The sequence below is a fragment of the Gavia stellata genome, chromosome 15 (genome assembly GCF_030936135.1).
Source record: "Gavia stellata isolate bGavSte3 chromosome 15, bGavSte3.hap2, whole genome shotgun sequence".
Taxonomy (NCBI): Eukaryota; Metazoa; Chordata; class Aves; order Gaviiformes; family Gaviidae; genus Gavia; species Gavia stellata.
This window is the reverse complement of record NC_082608.1, coordinates 1,403,361-1,429,117: the sequence shown is the minus strand read 5'-3', so window position 1 is coordinate 1,429,117 and position 25,757 is coordinate 1,403,361. Positions and strand designations below refer to the sequence as shown.

Here is a 25,757-nt window from a genome sequence, read left to right as displayed (position 1 = left end):
CCCGTAAGCAGAGCCGAGGCGGCAGCGCGCAGGACAGGCGGCCTTTATTCACGGGGAAGGCGGGGGGCGGCTCAGCGGCAGGCGGGGGACGGGCGGGAGGGCAGAGGGGCGCCGGTGACACCCCCCCCATCCCCGCCCCGTCAGTTCTTCAGCTCCCCGAGACGGAGCCGGGCAAAGTCCGTGGCCAGTTTCAGGGCCTGCGGCAGGCAACCCACGTTCTTGCCCGTGGCCTGCGCCGAGACGTCCTTCCCCCCGCCTTTGCCGTCCATCAAGCCGGACACCTCCTGCACCCACTGGCTGGCCTTCAGGCCCTTATTTGCGGTCTCCTAGGTAGGAAAAGAAAGAAAAAAAAAGGAGCTCAACCTCAACCCAGCCAGCAGTGAGCGAAGAGGGTGCACGAGCGTGGTACAACAGGACAAAGCTCTTCCAGGTCCCGGAGAAGAGCTAGGCCAGCAGTCCTGGGGCCCCCATGCCTACAACTGCATTAAGTCCTGGCTCTTCGCCCTTCCCCGATCGCAGAGCACGTTGTCTCTTCCCCCCCTCTGCAGCCTGATGATAACCCGAAGCAGAAGAGTCACAGCTCTTGCCAACCCACACGAGTTTTGGCTGCGTAGCGGCAGTTACTGCCCGGAGGCTGCGGATCCTCCACCCAGGCTCAGAGGAAGGCAGAGCCTCGGTGTTACCTGGGGTACTTGGCACAGGCAGGTGATTCTGCCAGCTTCGTTATCCACAGCGAAGAGCATGGTGGCAGTCTGGGGGGAGTAAGTCTTGAAGAGCTTCAGAGATTCATTCAGGGCCTGCAGGACAACAAATTCATTGCAGCACACCTTCCCCCCAGCTCGCAGGCAGCCCTGCTCCAGCCCCCACGGCACCCCCGGAGACCTTAGGGATCCAGATGTGCTTTAAAGCAGCCAGCAGCACCCTGCACCGCTCCTTCTCCCAAACACAAGCGATCTTCACAGCCTCAGCTGTGCAGAAGCCTTGCAGGGGACACAAGCCCTGGCTGTGTCCCCTCACAGCTGCAAGGAGGCAAGAGTGAGGAGCTGCTTTTATTTCCCCACCTTCTCTCATCCGGGAACTGGCAGAATTAGCCCCAAAGCAAGTGAACCTTTGCTTGAGTGTACTGGCTGGAGGGGAAAATGTTCCGCCCTGCGTGTGAGCTCCCAGCAGGAGGGAGCAGCCGTTGCGCAGGGAGTCAGGAAGACTCAACTGCAGCATGAAGAAGCTGCAAGGGTTATCAGACATTATGCTGGAGAAACTGCCAGGCATCCTGTTATTCTCAAGGAGACCATCATCTTTTGCTCACACAAACAGTACGATGCAGCACAGAGCTCTGGGAGCGGGCCCTGCTCTAGCTGGATAGGGAATACGCAGCTCCCCGGCCTGCCGGCACTGCTGTCCCTCGGGATGCAGCCTTCTGCCAGGGAGAACGCTGCGTTGGCACCCACTGCGAGCAGAGGTGCTGGCGTTGTGGAGGTGGGGACGGCCACAGAGAGCCAGCAGGCGTCTGTAAGCAGGATCAGCTGTGAGACTCCCAGAGCGAAAATTTAAATAGAGCATTAAAACTCAAGTGGTCCAACCTCAGGGCACGATCAGCCCCCGCCGCCTGGCGCTCGCCGGGCTCAGCACTGTGACGCAGCGCGCAAGGGAGCTTTTATTCACAACAGAAATCGCTCAGAAACTTAACTTGTGCGGGGAGGAGGGGAGGAGCAGTTTCAGCCCTGGCTGGAGAAGAATTTGAACCTTGCTGCAGCAGACAGTGCTCAGGAGCTGGGGAGCAGCTCTCTGGCCCGGCCCTGTCCGTACACGCAGCCCAGGACACTGTTCCCAGAGCTGATCTGCAATGGCCACAAGCATCACGACTTCCGTGGCTTGCAGAGCTGCTGTTCAAAGTTCTTTGAGCCTGCGTTTTAGTGTCGTGACCGCTCCCGGATGAGTCTTACCTGGGACACAATGCAATTTCTATTGGGGTCCCTATCCACCATCAGGTCTGGAAGCTCAGCAAATGGTCAAGACCCCCACCCACCCCTGCAAACCCAGGGGTTAGTCCAGGAGGTGGGACGCAGAGTGTCCCTGTGGTCCTCCCCCTCTTCACTAGCCGCTGCTCAGGGCTGGCAGGTGGTAAGAGAGACAGCTCTGTAACACAGCACCGCCTCCCCAAGCGAACAGAGACCACCCAACTGCTCCTCAGGCACAAGGAATGTCGTTGAGGAGAGACCAGACCTTCCCATACCTTTGCTGAGGCTCCATTTTCCATTTCCATAATGACCAACGGCTGGTTAGGGTGACTCTCAATGACTTGCTTGGTCTTCTCCAGCACCTGAGGACAACAGTGGTCAGATGCTAGAGCACACACATTGCGTATGGACGCAAGAACCACCTAGGTAGAGCTTCCCTGCAGGTAGAGGCCCCCAAGGTGCCCCAACACACCCACGCCCCAGCCCAAAGCAGCCCCACGCTCTGCAGCCAGGAACAAAATGTGTTAGCAGGTGGGTGTGTGGCCTTCAAGGCAGCAGCAGCGCTGTACGTGATTCCTCCTCCAGGAAAATCCAATGGGATCCAGGAGGAAGAACCACGCACCACCCATACTGTGCAACCCAGGGGCACGGTTAGGGCGGGAACACCTCAACTTCCAAAGACATGCTGCCAGCGCTTCACCCCAGGGAACAGGCGTGGAGGTAGCCATGCCCTGGGAGGGAGCAGCAGAGGCGGGAAGGCTGAGCAGAGTGAGGGGCATCCCCACAGCACAGCTCCCTTCCACGCTGGACACAAGTGGAGCTCCCAAGGGAGCCCCCCGCAGCCCTCCCACACCATCCTTTATTCCCGCCCAGGGCTCACTCGTTTCTGGATGTCGGCTTTGCTTGCTCGGTCCAGGTCATCCATAACTTTCTTCAGTGCTTTAACAGCCTCTCTCAGTTCATCTTTCTGCCACTGTGGGATAACAGCAGTGGCCAGCGTCTGCAAAACAGGAGTGGGTAGAGAGGGTTAGAGGTACCGGTGACCGTGGCAGGAGGCAGGGGATGCCGCACCACACTCAGGAACCTCCCCTCTTCTCCCAGTGCCCAACAACTTAGGCCTAAGGTGCTGGCTGCAGCACCCACAGGGCTGGGACCTCTGTTCAGACAGGAGCAGGAAGCTGAACTTGGGCCTCATTAATACCACCCAGTGCTGGCAATCAAGGTCCCATTCACCTTGGGAAGGCAGAGCACTGCTACCATCCTCACCTCACTGAGATCCGTGATCTCCTTCTGCACATCCTTGTTGGGAGCTGTCTGGACCTTCACCTTGGCCTCCAGGGCTAACAACAATTTCCTGAGGCTGTCGACTTTCCTGAGGGCCTAGCAGAATACAATTCGAGTTAAGTCATGCGGGGAGATTTAGCAGGCTGGGCTCTTGGCCACCACCATGAGAAGGGGTGAAGAATACTGCAGCCCCCGGGATGGAGTTCAGTAACTCCTTGGGAAGCAGCAGAGCAAAAGCAGGCAGCGCTTGACCAGAAGCAGGGTGTGATGCTGGCAGACAGGCCCCCAGACTCTTCTTTGCCAGAAGGAATGCAGAGATCCTCCAAAAACAGAAAACCATCTTCTCACCACGCCCCTTCTCCCACTCTAGGAAGCACCAGCCCAGGCTAGCCCAGAACCAAAGTCACCTGCCTTCTGCAGCAGAGGACTGGACTCTCAGACTGCAGACCTCTCCTTCCAGTCCTCCAGCTGCTGAGAGCTCTCATCAGCAGCCCATTCTGCAAAGCAACCTGAGCTAAACCCGCAGCTGCCTCGGGGACCCACCCTAGGCCCTTCTAACACAACAGCTACAGCTGAGACTTCCCCCTCTTCCCTCTAAGCTCTCTCCTCTGGCTGCAGCGCAGCCAGGGGCCTCCAGCACAGCCTTTGCTAACAGCAGCATCCTTCTCTGCGCTGTGTTGGGGGAGTCCAAGGCACAAGTGCCTCAGGCACTCACGCCAATTCTGCCTGGTGCTGAGGGATGCTGGGCAAACGTAAATGAAAAGGACCTTGGCACAGGGTTAGTATCTATGCACGCACGTGCCAATGGTTTCCCACAGGGCATGGATTTCACAGGATCTCTCCTGCCTCCCCTTACCTTCCGAGCTTCGGCCCCGGTGACTGCAACTATCCTCCGGATGCCTTTAGCAACTGCTTCTTCTGAAACAATCACAAAGGGGCCAGCGTGGCTGGAGTTCTGCAAGTGCCTTTGGAAAGAAACCAGAAAGACCCACAACAAGACAGAGTTAGAAGTTCACCTCTCATCTCAGCAGGAATCAGCATGGAAACAAGAAAACCACCCCGCCAGGGAGATGCAGGAAGTGTGGGGACAGGCAGAAAACCCAACCTAGTCGCTAAAAGCAAATGAGCGAAGAAAGGGTGGCAAGGGCTATGTTCCCAGCACTGTCAGAGACTACGCGTGTGGGCAGGGACAGCATACAGGCAATTCCCCTGCCTACAAAGGCTGATTTGAAACGCGGCTTGCCTCGGGACTAGGAACGCAAAGGCACATCATCATCACCACCTCCAGCTCTGCCCTGGCTGTGGCCCAGCATACGCCCACAGCACTCAACAGCCCTTGGGAGCTAGGGCTCCCCAGGGACTCCTTTTCAGCCACCCCACCGCCTTCCCCAGCCTCTCCAGATACTCACGTCCCTCCGCAGAACTCAATAGAAGCGATGGAGCCTGCAGGGCCAGAGGGGTCAGCCAGCAGCTCCTCCACGGGGATGCCAATCGAGACCACACGCACAGGATCGGGGTAGGTCTCGTCAAAAACTGCCCGCAGTCCTTGGATAGCTTTGGCTGCTGCAAGAGGGCAGTCCTTGGCGTACACAGTCTGCAGAGGACAGGAAAGGGATGCAGGTAAGAGCCCATCCTGTCAGCTGTGACTGAGAGGCCGCATTCCCAGGGAATCCTGACTTCCTCCGAAAGATCCTAAAAGGGAAGTCACATGCCTCACCTGCACTGGAATTTTTTGAGCTGCAGGGAGCCCGAAGTCATTGACAGATGCCCCGTCTTCAAAATTCCTGATACCACTGCCTGCTCAGATCCCCCGTGCTCCTGTACATTAATTTCTAACCACAGACTCCTGAGCAGAGCACAGGGTGCTCAGAGAGTCTGTTTTTGATACAGGGCTGGCACCAGACAGAGAAACTCTCTCACCATTGAGGACACATCACTGGGGGGTCTGGGTATACACTGTAAATCCAGCCAGGCCTGCAAAACTACTCTGCCAAACTTCTTGGCTCTCGTAGCTAATGTGACACTAGAGCAGGCATAGAAACACTCCAACCCTAGAGAGGGCTCGGTACCAATGAATGGAGCAATCTACATTGAGTTTTCCCACTCAAAATACTCTGATGCCAATCTGTGCACAGTACTGCATCAGCAGCTCAGAAGACTCCTGCTGGGCCAAACTCCCAGCACCCCAGATCAGGAAAAAAGTACCTTGAGTCAAGTTTTTGGGTGAGTATATCCACCCCATCAGCCACACCCACCTTTGCCTCCTCAATCATCTGGTTGGCAATCCCTTCAACTTTCTTGATTTCCTGGGTAGACAAGGCTCCCTTGGCTGTGAAGTCAAACCGCAGCCTGTCCGGTGCGACCAGCGACCCTCTCTGGTCAGCTTCCCCCAACACCGAGCGCAGGGCGAAGTTGAGGATGTGGGTGGCCGTGTGGTTGCTCATGACTGGCCTCCGCCTAGTCTGGTGGAAGAAGTCACTGTTAGATGGGGTCCCACACTGTGGAGCCAAGATCACCCCTAGCAGCAGAAGTGGAGATTAACACGCCGCTCCAACAGAAACCTAAACTAGCTCAGGAGACCAGAAACAACTTAACACAGTTGCTGCCTTGGAGCTTCAGCTAACGGAGCAGGACATCCCCCACCAAATTTGTGCCTGGCTTTTCCCTGGCAGTCCCCTTGTTGGGCTTGTCTGGAGAGAGGCCAAGGACGGACCAGGTCACAGACACTCAGCAGGGAAAAGCACTGCAAGATGGGAGCCTTCCCTCTTGCTCCAAAGGTGCCACCTCTATAGGGAAGGGAAATGCATTTTGCAGACTAGGCTCAACCCAGCGCTCACTCAGCAGGCTGAGCCCACTGGAACAATGTCTGGAGCAGGCCAGACAGCCCAGGCCCTCTCTACAGTCATCCACAACGCAGTGGGGCACTGTACCTTCTCCACCTCCCAGCCGTGACCCAAAATGTGTTTCTGCTGCTGGTCAGCAAAACCCAGAAACAAAGGAGACAAAATCCAGGGAAAAGAGATGAGGCCATCTGTTATACCATGTCTTAACTCACCTCATCGATAGACAGGTGGACCTGATCTCCTACTTTCAAGCTTCCATACAGAGTTCCTATGTGAAGCACGTAGCCTCCTCGGACCTGCACATTCTTCACTGTGAATTCAGTTTTCTGTATAAAGATGGAAATGCATCCAGTGAGCAGGGCGAGAGGCCAAGGAGAGACAGACAGTCCAGACGGAGGTCTGAGCTACAACTGGAAAGATCTCAGCTGAAAGCTAGGCTGGTGCGTGTGGTAGGAGAAAGCTGAGTGTCCCCAGGCACAGCACACAGGGCCGCAAAGCGGAGAAGAGAAAGAAGGTGGGGCATGGTTATGGGGCACAGCAGAGCTGAAAGAGCTCCCCACCTCAGCTCCCCATCACGGCTCGAAAGCTCTGTCCTTCCGCACAGCAATCCCAGCACCACCACCGCAGGCACCCACATTCTGGCGACAGCCTGACACTGCAGCGCAGAGTTCAGTTGCCCAAGAAGCAAGGGGAAAAAAACTCCTGCACATCCGTGCCATGCTGCACCCCCAAAAAGGAAACCTGTGCAATGCCTCACACCTGCCATGGACGGGAAATTGCTGGAGCTTGCTTGGCCCCTTCTCCTTCTCTGCACACGCCTGCTCAGGCCCCAGGTCAGACTGAGTCTAGCAAAAGGTTCTCAGGCCCACTCACATCCTCCCTGCCATCGTCGTCCTTGACCATGTAGCCCTCGTCATAGATCTGCCCGCCCTGCTCGGCGTAGAAGCAGGTCCGGTCCAGCACTATCCCACACTCCTGGCCAGTGGACACCTCCTCCACAAACTTCTTCTCCCTGCGGATGGCTTTCACTGTGGCCACGAGGCTCCCAAAATCTGTCACCAGGACGACAGGCAGTGTCAGTAAAACAGCGAAACTTTGTAGACACCACATGGGAGCAGAAAATCACAGCAACACCTCCCAGCTATTGCAGGAGCTCATGGCAGCTACATTTGCAGGGGGAAAGGAGAAAGAACTAGGGCAATAGTTAGTTGGATAAGAGGGAATTCTATTTAGTGCTCTCCAAGGCAGGGACTGTCACCTCCTTCCACACCTATGCGGTAAAAGTCAGCCATGTGTGCCGCTAGGAGCCTGGGGCCTCCTGAATCTCCAACAAATTGAAGAATCAGCAGCAAGAGCCAGAGCAAGTGGGCCAAGGACCCTCTAGCAGACCAAGCAGAAACTGCAGTCCTCTGCAGCACTGGCAAAGGAGCAGCTAAGAAACACAAACATAGGAGTGTGGAGACACAAAGCTGCAGGGAACAGGAATTCCCTTAGGTTGGCAACAACGGACCTGAAGAGTACAGCAGCCCTTTGAACAGTCTGCCCTTCTCTTTCCCTGCTCAATTTGTTACCAGCAGGCTATTCACCTGCACGCATTTCCACTCCCACCTCCCAGGAAAGGTAAGCCCAGAGTGGACCTTGTTGAGGTACATGCCAGGAAAGGTTTGGCAGCAGAGGATGATTCTGAGAAGGTTTTTTCATACCATAGGCACCACTCTGATCTGAAGCATAGCTGTATTTTGGCGAGTCGTCAGTCACCTCCAGCCCTCGGGCCCTTAGCTCTTCAATGGCATAGATGTCCAGCATGAGGAGGTCCTCCCCTCCAGCACCCTTCCCTTGGGATTTGAGCTGCCAACGACAAGCACCAAAGTTTGATAAAACCCACCTCAGCACTGGCCTGTGCACACCAGCCTAGTTGCACACCTCACTCACATCCCTGAGAGCTCCTTGGTTCAGAGCTTTGCTCTGGGAAGCCGTGTGACAGCAGCTGGAGTGCTCCCATCTTTTCTGACTTCAGAGCAGGGTGTTCCAGTGCTACCAGCACGCAGACAAAGCGGGCCTGAGCCCAGCAAGGGCAAGTACCCAGCCAGCTGCTTGATTCCACTCTCTGCTGCTGCAGCAAACTGCTGGAAGAGGCACCCAAGCTGCAGGCCTGCCTGGACACTGCTCCTTGGAAAGGGAAGTCCCGAACTTCCCTATCCAGAACAGGACAGTGGGGAGGTGCACCTAGCACTCCACCAACTCTCTCTGAAGGCTGAGCTCAAGGCCCTGGGCCGCACAGTGTTAGTGAGCAAAACCAGCCCCAGCCACACAGAAAAGACATGTCCCACAGCAACTGCGGTGCCGTGCCCTGGCCTTTCCCACAGGGCACTAGGGCACACGGGGTATGAGCAGACCTGGTAAAAAGGACCAGGCTTATGACTGCAAACTACAAGGAAGAGAATCCTCCCTGCCCACTCTCAGACCAGCTCCCCCTGGAGCTGTTACCTACCTGAGCATTTTTCCGCTCTTCTTCAAAGCCCTCCATGTCCACAACAAGGCCCTTTTCCTCTGCAATCAGCCCAGTGAGATCCGCAGGAAAACCATAGGTGTCATACAGCAGCCAGGCAGTATCACCTTCAGAGAAAAAGCAGAGCAGTCGGCACTCCTGTACCGTGAGACACCGCTCCTTTTCCTGCTCTCCAACTGGCTTTGTCCCACCCAACTGGCTCGGCGCTATGGCAGGACATGGAACAGGTCTGCTGAACACAAACATCAAAAAGGTTCCTCACTGACAGCACAGAGATCACTCTACCATGTTGTATCTGGGCAGCTTAGAAACCTGAGCAAGTGAACGCAGGCCAGAGGAGAGAGGGGTGGCCCAGCTCTGAGCAACAGTCTTTTGACTCCAACTCTGCCCCCTCACACCTTCCACCATCTCTCAGTTCCCAGCCCAGCTGAGCCCTAACTCGGTCCCAGAAGATAAATGCCTTTTGGTGTATCCAGACAGAAGTCACAGCCTTACCAGGGATGGTTTTACTGTCTCCCAGGCTCTGGATCTTCCTGTCCAGGATGCGACGTCCTCTGCTGAGTGTTTTCAGGAACTGATCCTCTTCCTCATTGATAATGTCTTTCACCATATCTGGGTCCTTCTTCAGCTCAGGAAAGGCATCTCCCTGCAGACCCAAGAGGAGTAGTCCTTCAGCAATGGAGATCCGCACACCTCAGCAGACAAAGTCTTCAGCAGATACAGTGGCGTGGGGGAAGAACTTACCAGTGACTGCACCACCACATCAACCAGAGTAGCAAAGAAACCCTTGGGGGCATTGAGCTTCTCATGGGAGTAGCGCACAGCCCGCCGGAGAATCCGCCTCAGCACATACCTAGGGAATAGCAGAGCCCCTCATGCAAACATTACACCTTTGAGCTGTTCTCAGGGGATCCACCAGCATCCACCTGCCAGCACCCAGTCTTCAGACCAAGAGCACAGGGTTCTCTCCCCACATTTTCTCTCAAGTAACCACTCACACCAGCAATAAGCCAGAGATGAGGTGCCAGGCCCCAGCTCTGTGACCCAGATTCACTGTGTGCTTAAGAGTCAGTTCTGTGAGTCCAGCAGCACCCACAGCACAGCCCCCCTGGCCCAAACTTCATTGTTGGGGTTTTTTTGTTTTTTTTTTCTGACAGCAGCACTGCACCAAGCAGGGTTTTGTGCCTGTCGGTCCACAGTGATCCTTTCCGGGAGTTGACGCAGCAGGACTGATACTCACAAGAACCCCCAGACCTGTGTGTCTTTGCCTTTTGGGTGGACCTTGCTACAGGGATTCAAGCGTCAAATATACTGAGCAAACACTTGGCTATCTGCTGCTTAAATAACAAATTCAAAGACATCCCAGAGACACATGAGATACCAGTCCTCTCAGGGAAGCTGTGCTGAACAGAATGGGAGTGGCAGCATTGAAGCAGTTCCCTTCTTACCCTCTGCCGGTGTTGTCAGGTCTGCCCCCATCAGAAAGGGCCAGCGTGATGGTCCGTGCGTGGTCAGCCAGCACACGGTAGGCCATGTCTATACCATCGGCGTCTTCAGCACCAACCTGCCCCATGTACGGCCTGGCGCCCGTGCCCTGTGCAGGGAGGAGAAGGCGGTGGGCAAAGGGGACGATTACGGACAGTGGGGACCAGCAATGCGGCAGAACTACAGGGAAGCACCTCAGAAGCCAGCCCCATCCCACTGCCCCCAGCCACAGAAGAGGCAGACTCCTCTTGGAAAGAGGTGACTCAGTGAAGCCAGGGAAGACGGAGAGCTGCGAGGCTCTACATGGTGCCACGGTCTGCATTTCCAGGGCCAAAGGATCTCCAAGACCAGAGAGAGAAAAAGCCAATTTATCCCAACATTAAGAGCCCAGGACAGAAGAGAGAGGGAGAAGAACAGAGTGCAGGGAAATGATCTGTTTTGCACACTGGCTCAAGGACTCCGGCCTGGCATAACCTGCCCAGCCAAGAAACTTTTCAAATTCTGTCACATGGGAGATGGTCCCTCTTTTAAGGGTGTTTTTATCTGTACTCAAGAGAAAGATACTGCTGTAACAAAGCAGTGCTCACACCATGGGCACAGTCCCCACAGCCAGGCTCCCAGCACACTGCAGGAAGGCAGACAAGAACACATGGGCTGTATCCAGCCAGTGGCTTTAACATCAAAGAAAGGCAGCTCTCCATTTCCAACTCTGGAGCTCCACACCTCATCCCTCAGAGGCAGCAGGAGCCTGGGCTCTTCTCCATTTATTTTTTCCAGCACGATCTGCAGCCAGGAAGCTCTGCCCCTTCCACGGAGCAAAGAAAGGTTTGGACTTGCACACAGAGCTCCCAGCTCTGGTAACGTGGACCCCATCCAGGAAGATGAAGCAACAGCACACTGATTCTGCAAGTGACTGTCATGGTTCACGGCAAAGACCTCCTCTCTCGGGGCATTTTCTACAGATCAGCATGTTTCAGGTGGGAAACTGAAGGACAAACTCTCTTTCTGGGTCAGCAGCACCATGTGCTCTCTACCACATGGCAAAAAGATGCCACTTGGCCATATGGGACAGCAGAGCATCTCCCACTCAGAGAGGACCAAGGAGTGCACCACGAGGACAGTTCACAGGAAACACCTGGGAAAGCTGCACCGCTCATTGTCCCATGTTTTCTCCTGGAAGCACGCCCCGAGGCGGCAATTACTGTGCCAGCCTGCGTTCCTACCCTCAGTAAAGTACAAACCCCCAGGGCTCACAGCAGCTGGAAAAGCAGAGACCTGCAGACGTAACCGCCCTGTCTGACCAGCCCCACGCATCTCCCCAGGGATTCAGGGAATGGATGCAGCTGGGTCAGGCCCAGACCCAGACTCCCCAGTTTGTACCTTTTGGATGGCTTCAAAGTAAGGAACGAAAAGGTCGGTGTCATAGTTGGACATCTTGTTCTGCAGCACAGAGACCAGCCTCTCCAGGCCCATCCCAGTATCAATACTTTTCTTAGGAAGAGGTTTCAGTGTCCCGTCAGCTTCCCTGCCCAGCCACAAAAAGAAAGATGAGCTGTTATGGATGGAGGCTCTGCAGGGGCAACCCCATCTTTCCTCTCATCTCCATGTGTTTTGTTCCATCAGATTTGTGACACAGGCCCAGACACAAGCCGCTCAAAGGACAACTTTGATAAAAATATGGTTAACAAGACCCTCAGTGACAACTTAGACCTAGAGCAGGATGGCACTTGTTCCCTACTGAACTCCTGGCAGATGAACTGAGAAAATATTTCCAGCCTGTTCCCAAAGCCAGTGTGACCAACCTCTTCTGTACAGGTGGGTCGGGGACAGAGCATCACAAAGTGCATAGCTCCTGGACAAGAGGGAAAGGCGAGCAAGCCAGCAGCAGTTAAAACAGTGGGCAGTCCGAGCAAGCCCCCACGCTGAGCTGGAGCAGCCTGGGGAGGGTCTTGCTCACCTGTTGAACTGTATGAACACCAGGTTCCAGATCTCCAGGACGTTGGGGTCATCCTGATTGACCAGGTGGGAAGCATCTCTGTCCCCAATCCGGTCATAGTGGATCTCGCTGCAAGGGCCACAGGGGCCTGTGTCTCCCATTTCCCAGAAGTTATCCTTCATATTGCCAGGCAGAATCCTGCCCTCAGCCAGCCTGTAACAAGAAACTCTTATTGAGCAACAGAGACTAACAGCAAGGCAAGAATTCCCCAAACTAAGGGCTACACCAGAGAAACCTCAGCTCACTAATTCCCTGGATGAGCAGACAAATTGTCAGAGTCTTGAGGCAGACCAATCCAAGAGCCTAACTCTCAGGATCCCTGCTGAGGAGGATCAAGTGAATGTTGGTGCCTGGCAGTGGCCTCCAGTGAAGGCAGAGAAGCCTCCAGCGAAGCCTCCAACCTCAGCGAAGCCACCAGCAAGAAGACAGGTGGATCTCAGACTTTAATACACACGAGGCAGGTTTGGCCCCACAGTGTAGAGGTGTGTCACAGGGTCAGTGGCAGGTTTCAGAGGGGACTACAGCCACAAGACCAAAGGCATCATTTCACCGCTACATCAAGCTTTGGCCCACCCACAGCTTGAGTGTTGAGTGTGGTTCTCACTTCCACATCTCAAGGAGGGTGAGATAGAATTAGCAAATGTATAGAGAAGGGCAACTAAAACTACCTAGGGGTGGAACAGCTGCCTTAGGAAGAGAGTATAGAAAGGAGTAGGACTCTTCAATTTGGAGAGGACAAGGCTGGGTGGGAGACTACGATTGAGATTTAGAAAAACCCAACAGGTTCAAGACAGAATCAGACACACTCTGAAGGAGCAGGGCCCCAAACAGAGGCTAAAGGGAGTAGATGGATCACCCTCTAACAAACTCATCCGGTGACTGTGGATGCTGGCAGGGGAGGAAGAAAAGAGAGTGCAGGTCACAGTCAAGTGTGCCTGCCTTCCCTGAACAGCACCTTCCCAACTGCTGTCAGAGGCAGCACTGGGCTAGACAGACCATTGATCTGACCCAGCGCAGCACTTCTTATGTTCTTAAGCTTACATAATAGATTTTGAAACAAAAGCTTTCGGTCTCTTCTATCTAATACCAGTACTTCCCTTTGGCTTTGCAGCTCCACCACCCTGCAAACATTATTTGTGACATTTTAATTTTATTAAAACCTCCTGTTATATGTGTTCTGCCACATAACACACGCCACCTTTCTCTGAATGACTATTGCTCATCAAAACATGCACCTTCCTCACTTAAAGGCCTTACCCCAAATTCAACCATATCTGCTTGCACTCCAGGTCCGGTTGCAGTCCTGCAGCCTCATTTCCACCAAAGTAAGTGACGTAGAGTCTTTCAGCAGGGATGCCGAACTCCTTGGTGAGAAGGTCCAGTGCCAGTTTACAAGCAAGTTCCTGCAGAAGGTAAGATGAGGTCAGCAAGTGAATGCAAACAGAGTTTCTCTTCAACATGCAGCACCTGCACATGCAGAGTACTGACTACCATAGGCATGAGCAGCTCTCTACAAAGACACAGCCAAAAACTTTCAGCATAAGAAACAGGCAAACCAGTACATGCAGTGAACAGGGCACAAGAAACAACTCATATGGCTTTCCATATGCAGCCAAGTTAACTCCTAGCATGTTCACCGCCCCAAAAAAGCCTTTGAATTCTGCTGTTATGCTGTACTCTTAATATCACCTTTGTGAATATGAACCCTACACTAGCAAGACGCTTGGGAAAGGATGGCATTATTTTATAATCACTCCTGTTTGACATCCATCATAGTTGCACAGCACATGCAACTCCCCACAGCTCCAGGACAGCCACTAAAACCTCTGCCTGAAGACTCCAAACTGGCAGAGTTAATATAATCAGCTTTGTAAACCTTAAGTAATTAATCTCAAAACATTCTACAGGGTCGGGGCAGCTTCCAAGCTCATTTATTCCGAAGGAGCCACAGGCACCTTAGGAACCACTCTGTGCCAAGATATTCTCCTTCCTCTTGGCAAATGCTCTGCTGATTTCATAGAGATGGGTAGCTTTGTGCAAGGCATGCAGAGCTGCACCTAGCCTATTTTACCTTGAAATAATCCCCAAAGGACCAGGACCCCAACATCTCAAAGAAGGTGTGGTGGTAGACATCTTTCCCGACGTCGTCCAGGTCATTGTGCTTGCCCCCTGCTCGGATGCACTTCTGAGTGTTGGTGGCTCTGTTCAGCTTAGCGAGCGGGTGCGAGGGGTCAATAGTATTGAGGAAGATGGGTTTGAACTGAGAGGAAAGAAAAAAGGGCAATCAAGAAAAGCACTAAAAGCCTGTTTTCAAATGTTGCAAGCAACACTATTATCTACGTCACGATACCACTAGCCTGGATGTACCCGAGGCAGCTTGCAGAAACAAGAAGCCTGCTGTCTCCTGCATGTGAGGAGGCTGCAGCAAGGCCTATAGCTTAGCACTCCCACACATGCACGTGTTCCTGAAGCCCACCAAACCCCAGGACTTCCAAAGGGATTGGAAGTAGCCAGATTCCCAGCTGACCAGAAAAAAAAGACAGTGAAAACTGCGTGCTGATCTCCAGCAGAGCCCTTTCAGCAGCTCAGCCCCAACTGCTCTTTAAAGACACCATTAGTAATTTGTGCCAGGACGGGCTGTAGTACAAAGGGTCAAGGAAGGGAGACTGGCAGTGCTCCCATCGCTGCACAGTCAGCCCAGCAGACACAGGAACCTCTCCCAGTGCTCTTGCCAATTTTGCCAAAGCGCAGAGGACTCCAGCAGACACACCAACCACCTCTTTGTGACCAGAAGGAAGATGGAGAAAACAACAATAATTTTCGCCATGAACAGCTGTGCAAACACTTTCACAGGTTTCAACTGCTACAGGATATGTTCATAAGGACCACAGTACCAGAGTGGGAATCCTACCTGATTCATACCAGCATTGGCAAAGAGCAGCGTGGGGTCATCCAGGGGGATTGTAGAAGACGAGTGCACATAGGTATGCTTGTTTTCCTTGAAGAAGTCAATAAACCGTTGCCGGATCTGGCTAGCTGTCAGCGTAGCTTCCATCTTGAAGCTGCAAATCACAGCTGTCCAAAGCAAGCGGAAGGGAAAGCGGCAAGGCCTTGCTGCAGTCTGAGGAGACAACAACAAACAAGGCTCTTACATGGTGTCAGCTCAAGCGGTAGCACCAGGATGATTGCCTCCAATCCCTGAAAGGGTCTCGCCATATTGATAACTACTCTCATCGACTCCTCAATTTAACCATCAGTCCGCCCCAAATGCTGCTGAGCCAAACCCAAATTTCCTCTCCCCCAATCTCCCCAATTTCTAGAGCTCAAGCTCAAGCTACCTGCTCTTTGAAAACTTGTGTTTTTAAAACACCAGGTTCACCTGGATCCTGAACTTAGTAAGAGGTTATGTCTGCCTTACCAGGGACACAGGGGAGGGGGAAGATTGCTGCCGCCTAAAATCATTCAGGGTGATTAAATCATAGCATCATAGAATGGCTGAGTTTGGTAGTGACCTCTGAGTATCACCTCGTCCACCCCCTCCCCACGCTGCTCAAAGCAGGGTCAACTCCAGGGATGGCTGGAAACCCTCCCTGAGAGGAGCCACATCACCAGAGGCACACCAGTGCCAAGTGACAGTCTGGAGGTGAGCACCTCCTGCATATCCCAGCGGGTACATAAAGCTGTCCCCTGCCGATGAAGCGCAATGCAGTTCCCTAGAGGGTCAAGCACCCTGCTCCGGCGCAGGGGGACGACAATTCCCCTCACAACTAAGGCCAGAGAGTCGTTGGAGGAGGGAAGGATTCGAGGCGGGAAGGACTGGGCGCAGCGGCGGCCCCCGGGCAGAGCAGGGCCTCTGCCCTGACACCACCCTGTCTCAAGCGCCCAAGGAGAGGCGAGGGCACAGCGGGTGCCCGGCAGCCCTGTGGAGAGCCGCCGGAGAGCCGGCAGACAGGCATCCCCCCCGCGGCCCTGGCCGAGGAGAGGAGCCCGGGGCACCGCCACCCTCCCGCCCCTCACCGCTGCCCGCCCCGGCCCCTTGCCTGCCTGCCCTGCCAGGCCAGGCCGTCTCCCCTCGGCCCGGGGGGGCCCAGCCAGGCCAGAGGAGGCGACCAGCCCGTGGAGGCAACCCCCGAAGGCCGGTGGCCCCCGGCGGCCCCTCAGGCTCCAGCGGAGGCCCCTCCAGCCCTACCTCCGCGGCCGCCGCCGCCGCCCCTCGCTCCGCACCACCCGGCCCCGCCGCAGGGCCCGCTCCGCTCCGCCCTCCCTGCCGCAAAGCCGTATGCCAGCTTCCGATTGGCTGCCAGAGCCGTCGCTCTGGATCAGCTCCGCCCCCTCCTCGCGCCCGGCCTTGGGGGTGGGCCGCCCGCCGGCTGATGCAATGATGGGACACGGCGGCCACGTGACGCGGCCGGGCTGAAGCCGGGCAGGGAGCCGCCATTTTAGGGGTGGCAGCCCTGCTGTGGGGCTGGGGTGGGAGGCCGGCTCCGGAGCAGGGAAGGACCGGGCTGGGGGGACCGAGGGAGCTGGGACCGTAAGGGCCCTCCAGCCCCTCCTCACCGCCCCTCCTCACTGTAGGCACCATGACGCTGCAGTACTATGAGGCCTTGGCCCACCTGGCGCAGCCCCGCTCCCTGCAGGCAGGCCTGAGGCCTTGGCCGCTGGCGTGGTGAGAGCAGGGGGCTGCAAAAGGCTCAGGCCAAGAAGAGGATGTGGGGGAGAGGGAGCTGGCTGGGGAGGGGGGGTGAGGTGGTTGCTGGAGTGGTGACCAAAGCCCTGTGGGCTTCCTTGCTGGGGGACGTAATGGGTACAAGGCCTTTGCATGGGTCTTGACGGGACAAGGTCATGGCTAAGAGATGCAGGGGAGGGTTTCACTACATGGTGAACACGCTGCGGTCATGCAGTCAGGGAGTTGGTGGGGTGGGGGCATGCAGTCCAAGGCCAAGAGGGGTGGCACGTACACAGGGGAGGTGCCCCGTTGACAAAAAAATTCACTATGAGGACGGTCAAGCATTGAAATGGGGGCCCAGGGAGACCACGGGGTCCTTGGAGGTTTTTGAGGTGTGGTTCAAGCCCTGGGCAACCTGATCTGAAGTCATTGCTGACCCTGCTCCTCTTGACGGGGCTTGGAGTAGAGCCCTCCCAGGTCTTCTCCAACCTGAATGGTCCCAAAGTGCCTCTACACTTGTAGATCTTGTAGATTGGTCTCATCTCTTTCCCAGAGCATCCCTTCTGGCCACTGTTGGAGTCGTTCTGGCCCCAAGCCGTGGTTCCTGAGCCATAAGCATGTCTGTGCTGCTGTCCTGCTTGGCCTCGCTTGCCGTCGGTTAGCCATTTCCAAAGGTCACTCGCTGCTTGCCTTCCCCAGCTTGGTGCTGGCCTGCAGCCATTCCCACCATTCCTGGTCCTTGCAGCCCTTTTCGCTTGTGTCTGTTCTCTCCTTCCCAAGGAGCCTGGAAGGAAAAGAGGAAACTCCAGTCTTGTTGGTTCTTAATGGGAACTCCGCTCTGGATGCTGCTTGCAGATAGCAGCAGGAGTGGGCAAGTCTGTGCAGTGCAACTGCTTGTGCAGGTGATTACACCTTCAATAACGCCTGCTACAGCGGGTCTGAGTCCAACGCCACCCAAATCCACACCCAGCATGCTTACCTTTCATGGCGGCCATAGTCTACCCGTCAAGATGGAAGGAAACATGACTGCTTCTTTCTCTCCATGCTCTGTGTTGCCTGGAAGCACATCTTCCGAACTCCACCATACCCCAGCTGCTGGCCCAAGTATTTCTTCGGTGATTGCCAGACCTGGAACCACTCAAATACTTGGGGAATAGTCAGGTCTGTCCCCTCCACCAGGCTGAGCAAGGCTGGGCAACAGATGTGTCCCTTTGGGCACATCCAGATGTGACGGACCCATCCCTGCTACTTTCCTTTTCTTAGTTCCTCCCCCACCTTAAATTCAGGTTGCCCCAATTCTTCCTTTCTAGCTAAGGCTTTTTACACGACAGGTCTTTGTTTCTTTTAGCACCTTACTCCCTTCTGCCTCCTAAAAATTCATGCCCCCAGGCTGGTCTGAGCTGCAGGAGCTTTGGCTTTGCAGGCACCTCTTGGGCTGATAAGCATCCAGCATTGTCCTCTAGCAAGGAGAAGAGTGATGGCCGTGAGTTTGCAGCCCCAGCAGCGGGCGGAAGGCGCTGCGGGGAGATGGGGGTGTTCTCTGCTGGCTCCTGGGTGCTCTGGATGAAAGCACTGGCATGAGTTGAGCTTGCAGTGTTAGAAATGCTCTCCCGGCGCTTCCCAGACCGCGCTTCGGATTAGCATCCGTGGGTTCAACCATCCCAAACTCACCCCCCAAACTGGGAGATTGCCGGCCACAGCCATATTTGGATGTGTTTTCCGCTTCCTGGTAGTGCTTCCAAGTGCTCTTCCAAGCTTGTGGTGGAGGTGACCCTTCTCCATCAGTTACATGGACTCTGGGAGCTGGGGCTTTAGAGGAGTTGAGTGGTGGGGAACTGGGTGATGCAGGAGACACGCAGTCCCATACGCCCGGGGAGCCCTTGGTCCACCCCGGGGACCCTGGCTCTGCCTGGGGCAGGCGAGGGGCCAGGGCTGGTGCTGGCACCATCCCAGTCCCCGTGGGCACCTGGAGCCACACCCTGGGCTGTGCCTGGCTCCTCTTCACGCCGAGCAGGTGGCAATCCTGCCGTGTGTCACCGCCCGGTACAGAGGCCGTGGAGATGGCTGCGCTGGCTCGGAGCGTCCTAGTGACGGGGTCCAACCGGGGCATCGGGTTGGAGCTCGTGAGGCAGCTTGCCGCCAGCCCCCAGCCCCCGCAGCACATCTTTGCCACCTGCCGAGACCCCGAGGGTCCGAGAGGGAAGGTCAGTGCGGGCACAGGGCACGGGGATGGTCCTGAGCCAGGCGGGCAAAGGGAATTTGTGGTTCCAGCAGCTCTGCCGGCTCTCTGCCGGATCTGGCCCTGGCTGGGTGGTCCGGCAGTGGGGACAGGAGTGCTCTGGTGGGGTCTCACAACCCCCCAGCCCTGTAGTTATGGCAGCGCTGACCCAGCCGGGTGAGATGAGGCTGGCGGGGCAGACATGTCGCCCATGTCCTCAGTGCTCGCTCCTGGCCATGCCGATGGCTGGCCAACCCCTTTTCCATGCTGGGATCACCCAGGACGGGGGGCAGTGCCTGAGCCCAGTGGCACCCCTTCTTCTGCCGGCTGCGGGGATGCCGCCCTGCCCCATCCGCTGGGAACAGCCCCGCACACCTTCCCCAGCAAAAGCAAAGCCACCCTATCCCAGCTCCAGCTGGGGTGACCTGGGAACAGGGGTGGGAGACCTGGCCGTGCTGCTGGTGACTTTTAACCTCCTCCCTTGCTCCATCACTTTGTTTCCAGGCCCTGCGAGAATTAGCTGCGCAGCACCCCAGCATCAAACTGGTCCAGCTAGGTATGGAGCAATCTCCCTCCTTGCACCCAACATTGCTTCTAGCCCTCTGCTTGCTTCGGGGATGGGACCATGGGCAGCTTTGTCGGGCAGCCTGCCTTAACGCTGTCAGCCAGGCAGCTGTAGCCGTGCCAGCCGGGGAGGGATGGGCACACATCTGGGCAGGCTTCCCCCTCCAAGCAGAGCTGTCCTCTGGCTGGAAGCAGTCAAACCGGCTTCGGAGGCAGGCAGAGGTGGGTCTGGACACCTCAGCTGAGCGAGTTTCATGGGAAAGGCATGACCTCTGTTTCCCAAAGATGCTAAAGACAGTGCCCGAGTTTTGGGCTGCGACATGCAGGTTCGCAAAACGAAGCAAGGCAGGGCACAGCAAGCAAACTTACTGGATGCTTCCTAAGAAGGAGGGTTGGTTTGGGGTCTGTTTGGAGGTGGCCATGGTCGGCATTTCCTTTGCCGATGGTAAAAAGGGAAAAAAGAAATAGGCTAAAAGGATGCATATGGGAAGTCTGGCCTTGTGGTGGTGGTGGTATCCCAGGTTGATGCTCAGTTTTGGAGGCATGCTTCAGTTCGGGATGTCCGCAGCCTGGCCTGGGGAGATGTCCTTTCTCTGCTCCTGTGGAGGTGGGCCAGATTCGGTGGCCTTTGTCAGCAGTGCTGGGGAGCAGCAGAAGAAGGTGGCAAACAGACCTGGACAGCACAGGGACTTGGGGGAGAAAAGGGAGAGCAGCCAGGGCAGCGCTTGGCATTGCCAAAGTTGGGGTATTCGCAGGCAGGCAACTTCCAGGGTGCTGGGCAGGGATGGGGGCTCGCTGGGGAGGACAGCGTGGGGTGAGGCATGGGGAGATAAGGAGCACCAGGCTGAGGAACATGGTTTCCTGCAGATGTGTCTTGAGAAGGCAGACAGCGGTGTCTGAGAGAGCAGGGGCTGCTTGCAGCCTTTTTTTTTCCAAGAAGAATTGGTAAAAAACCCATCCAAACCCAAAAGAGGCGTTTGAAGGAAAGGTTTGCACCAGAATTGCCATCACTATTATAAGTGAGGTGGGAAGCAACCAGAGCTTCTAAATAAGTTTGAGTCTTAGAGCCAATAATAAGAAAACTGAATTAATGCAATGCAGAGACAATATCGGTTTCTACCTACCTATTTATTTGTTAAAAATCACCTGAAAAGTTCAAGTAAATTTTTAGCATTTCTTAGCAAAGAAGGCATTCCTGAAGTCAGGCTTTACCAAAAAAGAGGCAACAAATCTCTCTCTTACTATTAAATAGACGATTAATGTATAACAAATGTATTACAACCCCATGCAACGCTACAGGCTTGGGGACGAGTGGCTGGAAAGCTGCCCCACAGAAAAGGACCTGGGGGTGTTGGTCGACAGCCGACTGAATATGAGCCAGCAGTGTGCCCAGGTGGCCAAGAAGGCCAACGGCATCCTGGCCGGTATCAGAAACAGTGTGGGCAGCGGGAGTAGGGAGGGGATCGTGCCCCTGTACTCGGCGCTGGTGAGGCCGCACCTCGAATGCTGTGTTCAGTTTTGGGCCCCTCACTATGAGAAGGACACTGAGGTGCTGGAGCGTGTCCAGAGAAGGGCGACGAAGCTGGTGAGGGGTCTGGAGCACAAGTCTGATGAGGAGCGGCTGAGGGAGCTGGGGTTGTTCAGCCTGGAGAAGAGGAGGCTGAGGGGAGACCTCATCGCTCTCTACAACTACCTGAAAGGGGGTTGTGGGGAGGTGGGTGTTGGTCTCTTCTGCCAAGTGACAAGTGATAGGACAAGAGGAAATGGCCTCAAGTTGTGCCAGGGGAGGTTTCGGCTGGATATTAGGAAAAATGTCTTTCCTGAGAGAGTGGTGAAGCATTGGAAGAGGCTGCCCAGGGAGGTGGTGGAGTCACCATCACTGGAGGTGTTCAAGGAACGTGTGGACGTGGCACTGCGGGACATGGTTTAGTGGGCATGGTGGGGTTGGGTTGATGGTTGAACTTGATGATCTTACAGGTCTTTTCCAACCTTAGTGATTCTGTGAACTTCTCTGTCATAAAAAATAGCATCTTTAAAATTAACTGTGAGCCCCAACCTGCAGTACATGATGGGAAGAGCATGCTTACTTTGCTCACTAAAGCATGGCTAACATAAAAAGGGACATCTCAAGGGGCTGACCACTGAATAAACAACCTTTACTAAAAGACATACACCCCAAAAACCAGACTATCAATAAAGTCCCAAAATAAGCTAAAAAGCTTTGAAAAATCCAATGGCAACAAAAATATTTTTAAAAAAGAGAAGCTGCTCCAGGCTGGTTTTCTCCATCTTAAGGCAAGGTTGGCTTCAAACCAGTAAGAATAATGCACTTTTCAGAAAGGAAAGTTAGAAATTAACTCCAAAATGCATTAAGATGTGTCGCTTCCTTTTGTTCACTCTTTATTTCTCATCCTTATCCTCTTATTTCTTCCAAAGAGACAAGAGTTTGTTCCTTCAGCAAACGTGGCTGGCCTAGCACTAGAAACGTGCTGGTCCAGGCAATGACTCTGCTAGTCCAGAGGAATTAATCATTCACCAAAGCAACTGAAAGATCCCTCGCACGTGGTGGAGTGATGGAGCCTTGAACGTTTGATCCTTATCCAAACAGAAGTCACTAAACAGCACCCTCAATACGTCCTGCAGCAAGCCATGCGTGTCCTTTCAAATCCCAAGGCTCCATCCCCTCACGGCAGCTCCACAGCAGATTACTTCATCAAATTCCCCCAAATTATTTTCATGACACCTCTGTGAAGGTCCATGCTGCACAAGGCAAGCTAGTAACAAGTCCCAGGCCACTCAAATACTTGCTTACCACCATAAAGACACCAGGCTAGTTAAAAATGCCAGGAAAAAGGGGTTTTCTGCTGCTCCACAGTGTACAAAATACTCCAAGAAGGGAGTCTTCAGCGTTGCAAACCTTTGCTAAGTCAGTCTTGTCTAAGCACGAGAACAGAAACACAGCTCGGGGGCCAAAGTGTTGCAGAAAAGAAATCCAGCTTTGCGATCCCCCCACCCAGCAGGCTCATCAGATTAATGCTTGCAAAAAGTGTGCGCAGAAATGTGCGCGGGGAGCAAAGGCACACTCCAACATGCCCATACGCGTGAATATTCATGGTTCTTAAGGGCTCGGTGGTGTACTTGGGGTATTAAAAGGTAATATATAAAGTTTAATGTTGGCCTAACCATCCCATTTCACATCCTGAAGGTGTTTAGACGACACCTTTTAAATCAACAATGGCCACTTCAGTGGGGCGAGTACCCGCTAGGGCATGCACAGCCTAACAAGCAAACCCAAAACCTGAACACAAAAAAATACCACTCCTATTGCTTTAGCCAAAAAATCCTGCAATTAAAGCATGGCAGATCTTCAAAGAGATACCAATATTTCAGTGATGAAAAAGGCACTGGAAATGCTTACCCCCTGGTAGCACAATTTCAGGGAGGTCAGATGTTTGTAGTTACTTGAGAGGGGTTGTCCCCACAGCCTGGCCAGATCATCTGTAGAGATGGGGAGGTTCAGACTCAGAGCCTGTGAACAAATACTGCAGGTGATAATCCCAAATCTTTTATTACTTGTATTCACCTGTCAGCTCCAAATCCTCATGGGTAACAATGTGAAGCAAAAAAAAAAAAAATCTAACCAAAAGAAAAAGAAAAGAAAAAAGGAAGGATTTTTGCATACCAGCGGCTGTAAAGCTATGGGAAGTTGTGCTATGGGAGATCCGTTTAAGCACAAATTGTTAAAAAAGGCAAAGATAGCCCTAAATGATCCGTCAGAACGGATATAAACCAGAAAAGATCTTCACGTAATTCAACAATAAAATGAATGTGTCTCCCCTATGTTAACAGCCCCTATAGCTGCTGTGCAATACAGAAGGGCTCGAAGAGGTTGTTTCCCCAAAGATGGTGTCTCCATAAAATGTGCCCATCCGACTGCGTTGGCTCCTGGTGGAAATAAAACCGGGAGCCTCAGTCTGCAAGGACCGAGCATCTCTTCTGCAATTGTAAATTCCTTGAATACAGAAAACAAATACAGTTAAATTCTTCTTAACAGTCACCTCCTAAATGACTAAAAAGGAGCCAAATCACAGTTTAATTCAGCTAAGTGTGAGAAACCAAGAGGTGAGGACAAACCGCTGCTCATTTTGATGCGTTTAACACCCCAATCTGCTAACCCCGGTCCTTTTTTTTTGGATAATGCTGGTTTAAAGAGAGCCCATCCCAGCCACAGCTAGTTTTCTAGTAGGCAGTGCGTGACCTCCACTTTGGAGCTCTCCTCCACTTTGCTTTTTGTCCCGGCAGACACAGTGAACTTGCCCAGCATCCGAGGGGCCGTACGGGCTGTGGGGTCTCATCTGAAGGACCAGGGCTTGAACCTGCTCATCAACAACGCAGGCGTCAGCTCGCACGCCACGCTGCGCTCCTTGGATTTGCAGGAAATGCTCTCTGTGTTTGCCACCAATGTGGTCGGGCCACTCCAGGTTGCCAAGGTACATGTGGATCTTCTGGGTTTCTCCTGCCTGGGGAGATGTTCCCCATGGCAAAGGTGCCCTCAGCTGGGTGGGTTCTCGCTCCTTCTAGTGAGGCAGACTGATGGGGGCAAGACCAGGACCGTGGGTCTCCTCTGCCCACCCAGAGGAGCAGGGAGGCTGAGAGGCAGCCCAGCTCCAGCATCTCCCATGCTTCGCTCCTCCCCAGCTGGAGCTCCCGCCTGCCCTGGGCTGGCTGTGCCGGCTCGCTCTTTCCCTGGGGAAGGGAAAGGCTGGAGCCTGGCCCATCCTTCGGGCATCTTGCCCATCCCCTGCCCTTCTGCCGGGGGTGTCTGTCCAGCTGTTCGTCCATGGTCTGCGACAGAGACCTCCAGGGCAGTCCTCAAGCTCGGGGCTTGCCACGTATTAACAGAGCACCGGTGTCTGTGCGCCAGGAATTTCTGCCGCTCCTGGAGAAGGCAGCGATGGGCGTGGGGAAGGAGGGGCTGAGCTGCAGCAGGGCCGCGGTCATCAACGTCTCCACCAAACTGGGCTCCATCGGGCTGTGCCTCGGGGTGCTGGAGGCCCCCATGTACCCGTACCGTGCCAGCAAGGTGAGGTGCCAGGGGAGGTGCTGGGGATGCTCTGCTGTGCACCATGCCCATGGAGGGGAGCCCATGGGGGCACCCACCTGTCCCAGGCCACCCACCCCCTGCCTGGTTCTCCTGAGCATTAGCGTAGAGACTGAGACCAGCAGCACCCGGGACTGAGCCTTTCAGGCGGGTTGTGCCGATGCTTCACCCCAGGGCAAAGTCCCATTTTGCAACTCCACAGCCATTTTCTGGCTAAGAATTGTCCCCTCTCCTGGCCACCTGCACCCCGAGTCGTGCTGGCATGGCGGTGCCTCTTCCAGGCTGCCCAGAACATGGTGACGAGGTGCATGGCTGCGGAGCTCCAAGACAAGGGCATCTTGTGCACGGCCATCCATCCTGGCTGGGTGAAGACCGACATGGGGACGGAGAAGGTACTGGGCTGTGCAGGGGAGGGTCAGCAGGACCCCCGCTGTATCCCCACCTCTTGGGGAGGGCAGGGGCACTTGGGGCAGGGGGCGTTGTGTCATGCTGTGGGCTGCCAGGACCATCTCCTGGGGTGGAGCAGGCGGGGAGCAGGCAGCAAGCTGCAATGCCACGTGCACAGGATAGCCAGCCCTGTCCTTCCGACCCAGCACAGAGAGCAGGGCGGGCGGCAGTAAGAAAAAATGCCCCCTGGGTGCTGCTCCCCAGACTCTGCACCCTCCCGTCTGCCCAAGCCCAGCTGCTTTCTGTGCCGGTCGCAGCCCACGGCAGTGACGCTGCGCCTTGTCCTCTTCTGCAGGCACCCCTGACGGTGGAGCACAGTGTGCGGGGCATCCTGACCGTGCTGGCCAGCCTCTCACAGGACACCTCCGGAGCCTTCCTCGACTGGGAAGGGAACAGCCTGCCCTGGTGATGGACAGAGGGACGGACAGACGGGTAGCACCTCTTGCCCACGCTGCAGCCTCCCACTTGTTAGCTCACCCCTCCGCGTGGTCACCTGGCTTGCCCTCAGCCTACTCCGGGCTGTCAGGGAGAGGGGAAGGGCATGGGAAGCAGCTTCTCTCCCCCTTCCTCACCCCACGGCTGGCCCTGCAGCCCCTGTACCCCCTGCCTCTGTAAATGCCGGGAGCTGACACCCTTCTGCTCTGTCTCTGCACCCCCAGCCTCAAACCTCCCGGCCGAGCCTGGCA

At 54.9% G+C, this 25,757-nt stretch overlaps 2 protein-coding genes across 2 annotated transcripts; one reads left to right on the top strand and one right to left on the bottom strand.

Moving 5' to 3' along the window:
• Positions 1 to 140: 140 nt before the first annotated feature.
• AARS1 (alanyl-tRNA synthetase 1) lies at positions 141 to 15,192 on the bottom strand. The gene is made up of 20 exons (XM_059824676.1): positions 14,987 to 15,192; positions 14,147 to 14,335; positions 13,333 to 13,478; positions 12,037 to 12,228; positions 11,460 to 11,604; positions 10,043 to 10,188; positions 9,339 to 9,447; positions 9,090 to 9,240; positions 8,577 to 8,701; positions 7,789 to 7,933; positions 6,959 to 7,137; positions 6,298 to 6,411; positions 5,498 to 5,704; positions 4,652 to 4,836; positions 4,099 to 4,207; positions 3,225 to 3,338; positions 2,839 to 2,958; positions 2,234 to 2,320; positions 684 to 797; positions 141 to 326 (listed from the first exon to the last, which is right to left on the bottom strand). The coding sequence occupies exons 1-20, from the start codon at positions 15,128 to 15,130 to the stop codon at positions 141 to 143; spliced, it is 2,907 nt and encodes a 968-aa protein (XP_059680659.1). The 5' UTR covers positions 15,131 to 15,192.
• A 3,609-nt stretch (positions 15,193 to 18,801) lies between these two features.
• LOC104264737 (C-signal-like) lies at positions 18,802 to 25,480 on the top strand. Its single transcript, XM_059824966.1, has 6 exons — positions 18,802 to 18,945; positions 19,464 to 19,515; positions 23,826 to 24,013; positions 24,448 to 24,606; positions 24,906 to 25,016; positions 25,367 to 25,480. The coding sequence occupies exons 1-6, from the start codon at positions 18,802 to 18,804 to the stop codon at positions 25,478 to 25,480; spliced, it is 768 nt and encodes a 255-aa protein (XP_059680949.1).
• Positions 25,481 to 25,757: the final 277 nt, after the last annotated feature.

Bases quoted from the DNA above. Each gene is read 5' to 3' on its own strand.
- LOC104264737 (XM_059824966.1), top strand. From the start codon at position 18,802: ATGGCTGCGCTGGCTCGGAGCGTCCTAGTGACGGGGTCCAACCGGGGC. The intron at 19,516-23,825 runs GTATGGAGCAAT...TTGTCCCGGCAG, and splicing joins CATCAAACTGGTCCAGCTAG to ACACAGTGAACTTGCCCAGC. The intron at 24,607-24,905 runs GTGAGGTGCCAG...TGCCTCTTCCAG, and splicing joins ACCCGTACCGTGCCAGCAAG to GCTGCCCAGAACATGGTGAC.
- AARS1 (XM_059824676.1), bottom strand. From the start codon at position 15,130: ATGGAAGCTACGCTGACAGCTAGCCAGATCCGGCAACGGTTTATTGAC. The intron at 10,189-11,459 runs GTACAAACTGGG...CTCCCTGCACAG, and splicing joins ACTTTGAAGCCATCCAAAAG to GGCACGGGCGCCAGGCCGTA. The intron at 4,208-4,651 runs GTGAGTATCTGG...TTCTTTCCAAAG, and splicing joins ATTGAGTTCTGCGGAGGGAC to GCACTTGCAGAACTCCAGCC.